Source organism: Acinonyx jubatus, chromosome D3 (assembly GCF_027475565.1).
Source record: "Acinonyx jubatus isolate Ajub_Pintada_27869175 chromosome D3, VMU_Ajub_asm_v1.0, whole genome shotgun sequence".
Taxonomy (NCBI): Eukaryota; Metazoa; Chordata; class Mammalia; order Carnivora; family Felidae; genus Acinonyx; species Acinonyx jubatus.
This window is the reverse complement of record NC_069392.1, coordinates 22,080,967-22,093,843: the sequence shown is the minus strand read 5'-3', so window position 1 is coordinate 22,093,843 and position 12,877 is coordinate 22,080,967. Positions and strand designations below refer to the sequence as shown.

Sequence of the window (12,877 nt, the reverse complement as noted above, 5' to 3'; positions counted from 1 at the left end):
TTTCCAGCCAGAATCTTTAATCTCTGAGAAATGGCTGGTGATGTCCCTAAGTGCTAAGGGGTTCACCTTCTCATAGCTACTGGACTTATTTCCACCTGTCCCATCTGAGGAACCACCTCCAGGAACAGAATAAAGACATGAGGTTGAGGTCAAGCCAGCCCTGGCTGCCATCTGCCTCCCCTTGATCAGTTTATCTATGCCCAAACCCCCAAACCCCCAAACCTACCCTCTCCAGCTGCACACTACCCTAAGGCTGGTTTTCTATGCCCTTAGGCCTTACTCCTCTCTCCTTGGAGAGGAGTCTGGCTCTCCTTGCCATCAGTATGTTTACTGGGCAGAGAACACAAAGCTCAGTACCACTCACCCCACCCCCTCCCAACCAGGCCAGCTAACCCGCTCTCCCACTGGAGAGAGACAAAGAACCCCTTGATGTGTCCTGGGCATGCCAGCCATGCCAGGCACCTTGGGGAGCCCAGGGCTGTGACAAAGCAGAGTTAGCAGCAGCCCACTGTCCACTTCACAGGAAGGCCACAGCTGGCCTTCCCTCCCTGTGGCCAGAAGGCCCCAGGATGGGTTCTGTGAGAGACTAGGGCCTCTTCAGCTTATCCTGAGACTTCCCAATTCCCCATCAGTCCACACAGCCTGCCAGGCACCAAGCCCTACTGATTTGCTGGTCTCTTCATCCTCACAGCTCCAGACATCTTCCAGGCCTCTCCATAGCCCTTTTGGGCTGTCCTGAGCTCTCTCAACTGGTCTCGCTGCCTGTGGTCCAGTTCTTCCCTATGCCATCTTCCACACCAGCACCAGACTGACTTTGATGAAACACAGGAGGCCTCAGTCTGACATTCAAGGCTAGGCATGGTCTGCCCAACCTACTTTCCTAGCCTCCCCTTGCTTCACATCCACCTCCTGCCTTCTGCTCTTCTTGTCACCTCTCTTCTTGGCATACCACGTTTCTTAAACAGCTGGATTCTGGTGGGGGGGAGGGGGTCTTGTACATAGGTCCCCTCCCACCCAGTGAAATGCCCTTCCTTGCTACTTCTGAGGCCTGGATCAAATGTCACTTCTTCCTGGGCTCCTATAGATGGAGCTGGCTATCTCTTCCTATATATTCCAGAGCGACCACACACCTCAATTATGGCCTTTATTGCTCAACATTGTAATGATTTATTTGTGGTTCTATTTTCCAACAAGTCTATGAACCTCTTGAGGGCAATAAGACAAAGATGCCTTTGTTCAGTTCTGAATCCTTTGTTCCAATCACAGGGGCTGACAGAGTAGGTGCTCAATAAATGTTTGGTAAATAAGCTCACTACTAAGGTGGATAAGCTGGCAAAAGTAAGCCTTGGCTTTCTCTCCCAGACTCCTGAGTCTGCTGCTTACTTCCCTACCTGAGGAGCAGTAAAGAGCTAAGCTGTGACAGCCTCTTAGGAGCTATACAGGGCATGAAACAGAGTAGGTGGGATGAAGAAGGGAAAAAGAAAGGTGAGATAAATAAAGCCAAAGTTGGCAGCTACCCTGAAATCCTGGATAGGAGGCTTCTAAGCAGGTGAAGCATCAGGAGCTTTGGTTTGCCAGTGGGGAGGACAGGACAGCTTTCCCTCTGCCAGGGAGGTTCCTTGGGCCCTGGATAGCAAATTTGTCAGGGGCAGACAAAGCAGCTAAAGGAGGCCTCCTCCCCCTCAGCTGTGCTGCCTGCAGGTTAAAGTGATCAACTAGGGCACTGACAATGAGTGGATGATGGCTGGGTTCTGCTCTGGTGGGCAATGTCTCCTGGCCTGGAGGCTCAATTGGCTTGGAGTCAGGAAGAGAATGGGCACTGACATATAGGGTAGCAGTGGGCTGAGTATCAGAAGATCTGGGATCCCTCCTTAATTTGGCTCCATTGTTAACTAACTGCAAGGCTGCTCCAACCCTCAGATTCCTCACCTGTATGGGGAGCATAATCCCTGCCTAATCTACAAAGAAACAAAGGCACAGACTGGATATCAAAGTCAGATGACCATTAAGCAGTATTTTGGGGTCAAGAGCAATGCAGTGTGGACTCTGGCCTATGGGAGGACTAGACCAGGCCAGTCTGGTCATGCTTTCAGGGTCTCCCCAAGGATCTTTCTCACTGGGTCTTTCTGTGATTTGGCTGGCTATGGACTTAAGCTGTACTGAGACTCACACTGCCCTCCACACCAGGTTGGAGAGGTAGCCAAGTTCCTGCTAACTCCTGCTCTGGGTGTGGGGGCCTCTGGGACTAGTGAGCACCTGTCATCTGCCTGCTGCCACATTAGCAAGGCTTAGTCACTGGATTTAGCATTGAGAAACAGGTTCTAGTCCTAGTTCTGCCATTTACCAGCTGGCAAACCTTGGGCACTTTCTTCTCAGATCTTTGGTGTGTTCATCTATAGAATGGGGATATCTATCTCTCTCCGGGGAAAGTGAGGGTGCACCACTGGTTAGAGTTCACTCCTCCCCGCAGGAGAATGGACCTCACTGACACTCATCATCATATCTAGAGATACAAATAGAAAATGAAAAGACAGGACCACTAGCCACTCCAGTCTTAAAAAGAAGCAAGAACAGGGGCACCTGGCTGGTTCAGTCACAAGAGCATGCAACTCTCTTGCATGACCATGAGAGCATGATCTCGGGGTCATGAGTTCAAGCCCCATGTTAGGTGTAGAGAGTACTAAAAATAAATAAATAAACATTTAATAAAAGGAGCAAGAACATTCATTGAGCACCTACTGTACTGTGTGCCAGGCTCTTTTCAAACATCAGCTCATTTAAACCTCACCAACATCCTGCAAAATCAGTATTATCACAACCATTTTCACAGTGAGAAACTAAGACTTAGTAAAGTGAAGCAACATGTCCAAAGTCACACAGACAGCCAGACTCCAGAGTTTGTGTGAAGAGGGAACACAGAGCATCTTCTTTCCCCCACCTCAGTGTAAACAGATTGGGTGGCTGGACCAGAGCCAGGCCTCACTTGTCCTCTGGAGGTCCTGTTTCAAACCCAGATGCTAGGAGGACAAAACATCAAGCAGGTCCCACTGCTTTATCTCTTTCCCACAGCTTAGGATTTCCTAGCAGGCGGACATGCAGGCACCTTCCCAGGGCAGCAGCTGGTGCGCTGGCCTTCCCCTTCACCAAGTCAAGTCTTGTCTGAGGCCCTAGAACACCCACAGGGCCACCAAACTGGATTTTCCTTTGAAGCTGGAAAGAGAAGGAGGAGAGAAAATGGAGGGCCTGTGGTCTAGTCCACATGTACAGCCGCCTCCTTCCAGATGGACCACCCAGGGACCACTCCATTGCCAGTTCCATGCTCTCCTGGGAACCATAATAGCTCAAGAAAAGAGGATGCTCTGAGCTTACAAGCTGGAGAAGGTGGTGGGAAGGCAGGGAGACAGGCTCTGGCCTGCCAGGAGGGCCCTGGCCCTACCCCAACAAAAACTGGCACAAACCAAACTATAGGGATGCCAATTAAGCCAGTTCTATGATTTCCAAAGCCACAGGGCTGCCATAGTTGGCTAGGAGTAGTGGAGAACCCCAGGGGACAGGAGAACTGAATCAGCCGAAGACAATACTACTGTTCCAGATGTTTCTCTCTGGACCCAGCTCAGATCCCTCTCTCCCCTAGCAGGAAGCCAACACCCACGGGATCCCAGAAAGCATAGCTCCTCACCTCATCTGGCCTGCAGCACTGAGCAGACTGAAGCTGGGTGGGAAGCTCCAGCCTAAGGAAGCCAGTCCTGGCAATTACATGGGAAAAGTAGAGGGAGGTTGGGAACCCATCTCTCTCAGGCCATCTCCCTTGGGCCAGGAGACCTAGTATCCAACTGGTATCCTTCTTTTCCTTCATGACCCCCTCCCCTATGCTGCAGAAGGGACTTCCCCGCATAGATCTGCTCTTCCTACCCCAAGGTGATAGGAACGGTAACATCACTCTTCCTACCCCTCCCCTCTAAGGACACTTCTTTTTCCTCCTCTGGTCCTTCCTGGGCTTCAACAACCAGCTCAACTCCCAACCAAGCCAAAAGAACTAATGCTGTCAGCTCCTCTGTCTGTGTCCATGCCTCCCACAGGGCTCTTTGCTGGTTTGGTTGCTTTCTTGTCTTTCCTCACTGGCTTCTGCTCACATGCAGGCGAGGACTATCACAGGCTCACCAAAGGTGCCCCATAGAGTAGGCTCAAAAGACAGATGAGGTGAAGAAGTAGAAAAGGCTCAGGGTTGGGAATCAGGAGTTCTGGGTTCAATTTCTGGCTTTGATCTTAACAGACTGAAGAGGTGAGGCTAATCAGTTCTCTCAGATCTCAGTTTACCTATCTGTATGATGATTGCCATCTCTAAGGTCACTTTCAGCTCTCTGACTTGAAATGTCTGTCAGTTAATGTCATTCAGTAAGTAAATACTAGTTGAGCATTTACTTCTCTGCAGGCCTGAATAGAAAAAGGTGAATAAGCCTGGCCCCAGCCCTAAAGTTGATAGTCTAATGAACTGGTAATGACAACACACTCTTACCCTTGCTGGGCAGGACTTGTTAGCCTCCTACACTACTGAGCTAAGCCAGGGAAAGTGAGGGCAGGCAGGTTCCTGCTAAGAACCTTCTGTTCTACCTACCTGGCACCTGGTTTCCTGTTGGGACCACAGGCTGTATTAATGGATGGTGAAAGCAGTGGAAACTATCCCGACCTAGGAGTCAGAAACCCTGGGTTCAAGTCCTGGTTCTGCCAACTAATATGCTGTGTGTTCTTAAGTAAGTGATTCTCCTCCCTGGGCTTTGGTTTCCTTATCTGTAAAAGCAAGGGCTAAGCTCAGTCAATCTCTTAAGATCCCTTCCAGTTCCAACAGTCTATGATTTTATGATCTACTCATGCCAACCACCTAACAGTCACCTAAACAGGGTAGCCTCTGATCTGCTTTCTTCCCTGCCCCCAAGCCCCTGGTAACTGCCAAAACTGACCATCTTGAGACAACCTTTGGTCCAGGGTGGCTGAAATGGACCTTTAATCTAGAGCCAGAGTTCCTGCCCTCTCTACTGCAGCCATCAGTGCTAATGTTTCACTCTCTGGGATAACACATGGCCTCCTAGCCCTTAACCACGAGATTAGCTTTAGGGCAATCACCCTGATACTTTCCATAACTTCCCCTCTTATGGCTTTGGGCAGGGACTTACTTTTGGCTTCCTTGGAACCACATTATAAACTCAGCAGGGAACAGTCAAAATTTTCAGACACCAGATATTTTAGGTTGACCAAGAGGGTCAAAAAAGTGAGGCAGGGAGAGAGAAAGGAGCCTGGGACCCCATCTCAGTCCCAGTTCTATAAACACCAGTGAGGTAGAGGGCATCTGCAAAATCTGGGTTTGTGGTTGGAGTGTGGGGAAGACAGATGTCTGGCTGTCTGGTGGGGGAATACAGCCAAAGGGAGGTGCTCCCACTGGGGCGTCTCTCTGTTAAAAAATACCAGAGGTACGCCCTCATTTTTCTCATCAGTTCTCAGACCCTTAGAAGGAAAAGAAAAGAAACTAACATATTCTGGGCCACTACTTGGGTCAGGCACAGTGCTAGGCACCTTCATATACCTGATTTCATTTAATCCCCATAGTAATCTTGGGAGTACATGTGACTGCTGCCCTTTATGGTGAGCAAACAGGCTCAGAGATTCAGGATCTTGCCCAAGGTCACACAGCTAGCAAGTGTGATTTTTTTCCTAAGTCTGGTCTTTTCCCACTATATCACTGCTGTGTACCCCGATATCTGGTTAACTGTCTGGTAAGAATGTAGCAGGAATTCTTATCTCTTAGAACTCACAGGCAAATTTGAGGTCCTCCTTCCAAGAACCCACAAATGCAACTGGGAACTCCTTTCCCACTTCTCAAGATCCCATCCCTCTCAGGGCCCTGATCCCTAGTGATTCAAAAATTGATCCCTCAATTCAAAAAATATACTTCAGGTCCCCTTTGGGTTCTCACAGGCTAATCCCTGGGGAGCTGTGACAAAGCATCATAGCAAGATGAAGCATCAGAATAAAGGGTGATCTCTGGGGTCCTGCACTGGACAAGGTTTAGCCTGCTGTGAGCAAGTGGAGAGAGGCTGGAGGACACAGTCCAGTGGGTAAGAGGGAGCTCTCCTTAGAGGAGGGGGCTATATTTCTCCAAAGGAGAAGGAGGCCTGGTGAATTTGAAACTGGGAGAAATCCAGAAGTGACCTTTATGGGGCTGCTTGTATGGGGTGGGGTTCTTAACAGATGGTCAAGGCACTTTCATTAGTCATAAGAGAGGCTGGAAGAGGCTTGGACAGTCACAACTGGTCAGAGAAGGGGAGAAAGGACCATGTGGAGTAGGATCTTGGCTGAGTCTTGTGGGGCCCCCACAGGTAATTATGTGAGGCCCTTTGTTGAAGGGGAGGCACACCAGGAGGAAGGCTTGTCAATGCTGTGCAGAACACTGGTCTCATGTGACAGGACAGCTGGAATGGGAGTGGGGTCTGGAGTCTGTCCTTCTCAGAGGGCTCTGTGGGGCAGTGCGGCTGCCCAGTTACCCAGCTTGGAGGGAAGGTGCTGCTTCACTGCCTTGCGTATCTCTGCCTGACAGCTGGGTCCTGGAGGCTCTGGGGGTGGGGGATCAGAGTGTGCTACCAGCAGGGACCCTGCTGTCTCCATGACTGCCCCCTCAAGAGTCTGTGTTTGGGAGGAGGTGTGTGTTTCCACAGCATACACAAAGACAGCCAATAGTCTGTCCTGGAGGTGAGGCACTGTCACCCTGTGGGTACCAAGAAGGGGGAGTGTCTGCCCACCTGTTGCCAGTGAGGAGAAATCAGCCTCCGAAGGGCGGGGAGAGCACTCTCTGACCCTTCCCTGAAGGGAAGGGACTATCTGCCCCAGGGTGGGACTGTCTGGGAGGGAGATGACCAATGTCAGTCCAGTCCACCCAGGAGCCTGTGTGTCTTGAGGTAAGGGGTCAGTCTGTCCTGGAGTGGAATGAGGGCAGGGCAGTCTGTCCCTTTGAAGTCCCTCTCCCTAAAGTATCCCCCTGGTGCGGGGTAGTAGGGTGGAGACAGGGCATCTGTGGGTCTTGGGGGATGGGGGTAGAGAAGGTATGTGTCGGGGGAGGGGCAGCCATCTGTGAGCCTGTCAGGGGTGGCACAATCAGGCCTAAGGCCGCGGTGGCAGCAGTGGGGTTGGGCCAGGTGTCTGTCGTTCTGTCCCGCAGTTGGGAGGAGGGCACTGTGGGCCCTTCTTGGGGGCGGGTCAATGTGTCTGGAGGGCGGGGGCTAGGTGGAGGATTGTCCGTCCTTAGGTCGGAAGCAGGCTCGCGAACGAGGGGCGGGTCAGTCGGCCCCGGTTGGGGGAGTGGGGGGGGGGGCAGGGAGAGAAAGGGTCAGTTGTCCCCGGTTGGGAGGGGAGCTCGTCGGTCTGTCCTGAGGGCAGCTCCGTCAGCGTCGAGTCCCCCCGCGAAGGTCCCGCGCCGGCCCCGGCCCCAAGCCCCGGCGCTACTCACGCGCCCTCCGCGCCTTGTGAGCCCACGATGAAGCCGAACTTGTCGATGCGGCGTTCGATGAAGCCGTTGGCCTCCGAGTCGGAGCCGAGAGAGCTGAGCTCGTCCGCGGCTGCGGCGTCGGGGCCCGGGGCCAGGCTCTCCCGGGTCCCGGACAGACTTCCTTCGGCCGCGGGCGCGCGCGGCCCGTTCTCTCCGCGGCTCTTCGCCATCCTGGCCGCGCCCGCCGCCTCAGCCCCAGCGGCCACCTCAGCCACCTCAGCCGCCTCAGCCTCAGGGCCGCCGCCGACGCCGCCGACGCCCCGCCCACGCGCCGCGTCCATTGGCCGCCGCAAGGCCAGGGGCGGGGCCCTAGGCCCTCCCGGGAGCTTCCCCCCACGCCCAATGGGCGCAGCGGACCCCAGGGCCCGCCCACCTGCCCTAGACTGGCGCCAACCGACCCGACGTGAGGGGGCGGGGCAGCCGTCACTGGGAGCCCTCCCCCCCGGGCTGTCAATCAAGAGAGCTTACCTGAAAAAGCTCCCCGGGCCTTTCTCGGTTGGCTCCCGCCCGCCCGTCACCTGCAAGCGCCGCTCAGTCACAGGCTGAGGGAGTGCGCTGGGGATTCCGCATTGCCTCCTGAGCCCCTGGCTCCTCGCGAGACCCCAGGGATGTAGGTAGGGATGGTTTCAACCGTTCATGAGGACCTCTGAGGAGACCTAGGAAGGGTCCTGGGATTCGCCCAGGGACACTCAACGTCTTAAAGACACAGGCTGAGCTAGAAGTTCAGCAACCCCTGCTCACTGCCTCTAGGGCTTTAAATGAGCCCTTGGGAGACCCAGTTAATAAGAGTAATAACCAACGTTTATTGAGACACTCATTGCCCCAAGTTCTACCTTTCTCTTGTAATCTTTTTCCCAGCAGCTTTATTGAGACATAACTAACCTACCATAAAAATCACCAGTTTAAAGTGTATAGTTCAATCGTTTTAAGCATATTTGTGGAGTTGTGCAACTATCACCACAACCTAATTTTAGAACATTTTCATCACCCCCCAAATTCCTATCCATTAGCAGTCACTCACCATCCTTCCTCCCCTAGTCTCTGGCAACCACAAATCTGCTTTCTGTTTCTAAAGATTTGCCCTTTCTGGACATTTCATAGAAATGGAATCATACAACGTGGCCTTTGTGTCTGGCTTCTTTCATTCAGCATGTTTTCAAGGTTCATCCATGTTGTAGCATGTTATCAGTACTTCACTCCTTTCTGTGCCTGAATAATATTGCACCAAATGCAATACTACATTTGTTTATCCATTTGCCAGTGATGGTCAGGTACAAGCTTTTGTATGGACATACATTTTAGTTTTTCTTGGGTAAATACCTAGGAGTGGGAATTACTAGGTTATATGGTAACCTGTTAATCTTCTGAGGGAGGAACTGGCAAACTGTTTTCCAAATTGGTCACACCATCTCTTGGAACCTTCGTGCAATGAGGTAGATACAATTTTGTCCCATTTTTACAGTTAAAAAAAACCCTGAGGTTCAGGGAAGTTAAATCAGCTCCCTAAAGTCCCAGCAATAGCTGTGGCAGAGGCAGGATTTGAAAATAGCTCTTACCAACAGTTTATGGGGAGGCATGGACCAATTGTATCTATATAGACTTAGCTCCCAGAAGCCTACTTCTCACCCCAGGATTGTCAACACTTAGAGTCACTATAATATAGCTCCTCAGTTAAGCCCAGTACTTTATAGTTTACAAGTCACAACCATGTTGTCATCTGATATTCCCCATAGATCTGTGAGGCAGACAGACCCAGAAAAAAGAAAGCACTGTGAGAGCCAGGCCTGAGCTGCAGAGCCTGGGGCAAGCTAAGGGGCCCATGGCATGGTCCCAAGAAGGGGGTCTTAAGACTTGAGTGATTTCACCGGGTGTTTCCTTGATGCCACATGGCCCAGACATTCTTGAAGACTTCACTGTGCAATCTTCACATTCCATAGGCTTCTGGTTTTCCATAAACAGGGCAACAGCAGACGTGGGACTGGGCACAGGCTATTTTGGTCTTAAACTCTCAAGTCTAGGAGGACATTCCTCCTCTCCAATGGCTCTAGACAGTGGTGGGCTCTTACTCCCAGCTCCTAGGAGGGGCAGAGTGGGCCTTACATGGGGATGTGGGCCTATCCCAGGGAAGGGAGAGAGGAGCCAGACACACGGAGAGCATATGTGAGACCTGAAGTTGGGCAAAGTATTGACAACCCTTTGACTTCATAATTCTGGTCTTAGGATGATCATATTCCAAATATGTTCAGCTCTGTAAGGGCATAGGCACAGTGATGTTTAGCTCAGAGGTATTTGCAGTGGGGGTGAGGGATATTAGAAGCACCTGGGTGTCCATCTTTGGAAGAGTAAATGTTTCTCAAGTTAAGGCCTTGAGGCCCCAGCTTTTAATTTTCTTACACAAGACCACCCAGAATTCAAATCTCAGCTGTCACTGTGTACCTTAAACAAACCACTTCTCTCTGAGCCCATTTCCTCATCTGCAAAGTGGAAATACTGGAAAATATACCTCCTTGGGGCAGTTGTTCTGAGACTTTGGTGTGATAATATGTGCTAAGCTTCTGACACATGGAGGTACTCAGTAGATGGAAGCCAGGAGTGCTGATGTTTGTAGTTTGCAAAGCACTTTGCAAATCCATTATTGTCTTGAATATTTCCCACCACGGCCTGTGGCTGCAGCAGGGGTGTTTACCTAATCTAACCAATGGAACATGGCTTGGGAGACTTCATTTCATGGCTGTGCCCCTCAATAACTGGGCGTTTCTTATGCAAAATCACTTCACTTCTCAGAACCTCAGCTTCCTCTTCTGAAAAATGTCAATAATTACTTGGTGATGGGGCATCTGTCTGGCTCAGTCAGTACAGCATGCAACTCTTCATCTCAGGGTCATGATTTCAAACTCCACATCGGATGTAGAGCTTACTTAAAAAAAAAAAAAAAAAAGACATATGGTAAACTCCATGAACTGTTTCTGAAGCCTCCAGCACATAGTAGACACTCAATTGTTACATTTCTTTACTTCAAATTCCAGAACTCTTTATCTGATATTTAGTGAGCAAGAGAGATGAAGACCAGGACCAACAGTTTATATTGCAGTAGAGGAAGAACATGTGTGTGAAGAAGAAAATAAAGCAGGGTAAGGTAGGAAGAATGCTAGGGGAAAGGGTGCTGGTGGGGGTGAGGAGTAGATGGAAATAAGGAAGCTTCTCTGTGGGGATCTAGGAAAAAGTGGGCAGGAAGCAGGGCAGCAAGTTGCAAAGCTCACGAAGGAGAAGGAGGCTCAGAGATTGGGGTGATCAGACTGAAGTAACAAAGCAAGAGTGAATGAATGAATGATCCACAGGAATGCCCTGCAGAGTCATGTGGCTCCCTGAAATACTAAGAGGCCTTTGGCAACGGTGTGAGACATCCAGGTAGACTGGCAGCTGTAGGTGTTCTTTTGAGGATTAGATGCTTAGCCAGGGCTACAGGAATGTATGGATAACCTAGTCTCATCATCTACTGGGGTCATTCCTGCAAGTTTTGCTCTAGGAGCTTACACAGGCCCCGGGGAAGTCCCCTCTCCTGGATCCTGGAATGAGAAACTTGCATGAGCTTAGAAAATCTGGCAGCATTGGCCATGAGCCGATATCCAGATGTCATAGCCTGGATTTGTAATGAGAATGGAGCTGAGGTTTAAAAGGTAGACAGTTTTAAGTGCCCAGAAGCCAATGAAGAGTAGGCAAACTATAAAACTTCCTTATCCCTACACTGAGAATAACAGTTAAGATTCTTTTGGTCCAAGTGGCAGCGGTCCAAATGGGCTCACCCCCAAACTGCATTTAGTGGGTCCTATAACTTAAAAGAAATTCATAGGCAAATGAGCTTCAGGAGCAGTTTGATCCAGAAATTTACAAGGGAGAGCAGCCTCATTTTCCTCTTTTCCCTTTTCTTTTTGTCCTCCTTCCTGTGGTTACCTTCATCTGAAGCTAGAGCCCCTCATGGCAGCAGCTACAGGCTCACATCCTTCCTCCACACATCAATACAACAGAATCTTCTGGTAGCTTCTGGTCAATAGTGAGGTGGAGGCATTCCTTCATGTATCATGTTCACACTAGGATACGCGCCTAACCCTAATCTAATCACCATTATCTCAGGGATAACACTGACTGGACTCAGTTAAAGGCAACAGTAGTACCTTCTCTGTAACGATACAAGGAATAGGAGTATCTCTTGTCTTGCTTCATGGATTATATGGCTCAGGAGTTATCTATAATTATTCACTTACTTTTTAACAAAATATAACAATATAGAATAGTTGAGAGCAAATTCCCAAACTAGAGTTAATAACGTTAATTTCAAGATGGTACATTTTAGGGGTGCCTGGATGGCTCAGTCAGTTGAATGTCCGACTTCAGCTCAGGTCATGATCTCATGGTTTGTGGGTTGAGCCCCACATCAGGCTCTGTGCTAACAGCTCGGAGCCTGGAGCCTGCTTCAGGTTCTGTGTTGCCCTCTCTGCCCCTCCCCTGCTTGCTGTCTTTCTCGCTCTCAAAAATAAACATTAAAAAAAATTTTTTTAAACGGTACATTTTACTTGTATTAAAAAAAATAAACTAAAAATATTACATACTAGTATGTGTACCCTTAAACACGTTGCTTAAGCCGTATTGTATTTTGCCTTTGTGAATTATTACATATGAGAACTGCTATCGAGTATGCCATATATTTCCATTTAAGTATATACTCTAATGTAACCTAATATAACCTTTATATATATTCCCTAATACAATATTTAATTTTAAAAAAATGAAACGGGTGTAATCATAGGTGGCTTCCTCTCGGCTACATGACAATTCAAGCAGCTGGTAGAGTTGAAAGTGAAATTCCTAATGTCTATAATTCCCAATGTCTTCTTTGCCTAAGTCTAAAATGACAACCACTCTGACAGCATTAAGTCCTGCCCATTTTCCCAGCAGTCCCATAACAGGAACATCTCTCCCCTCCCCTGGTGAGGCAGTAGGACAGCATGGTCTCCAGGAATATAAGAGCTATTTTGGCCTTCCAGAGCCCTCACTGGCCACATGACCTTGGGTATCCACCTAATCTTAAAAATGGGGCAGATAATTCTCAGAGAATTGCAGCGAGATTCAGAAAAGCTGTGTGAGCAAGGCATTGCCTTCATGTTGCATACCCTAACCCAGAAGTACAGAGTGCTGTGCCCAAGGCCAATGATGGTCACAAGGCTACCCTGGTCAATGGCCCTTCTTCAACAGGAGTAAGCCAGGACAGATGTCCACTCAGGAGCTCTGGGAAATTGGGTTTGGGCCCCAGAGGGTGGCTCAAAGGACCCACTCACATTCTACCCA

General features: G+C 49.8%; 1 protein-coding gene across 1 annotated transcript in view; it reads right to left on the bottom strand.

Annotated features, from left to right (window-relative positions):
* TBC1D10A (TBC1 domain family member 10A) overlaps nucleotides 1-8,189 on the bottom strand; it is a 31,422-nt gene extending 23,233 nt beyond the window's left edge. Inside the window, exon 1 of the mRNA XM_027050793.2 lies at nucleotides 7,496-8,189. Within this exon, the coding sequence (XP_026906594.2) occupies nucleotides 7,496-7,815 (320 nt within the window). The 5' untranslated portion in view covers nucleotides 7,816-8,189. The remainder of the gene's footprint in view (nucleotides 1-7,495) is intronic.
* Nucleotides 8,190-12,877: the final 4,688 nt, after the last annotated feature.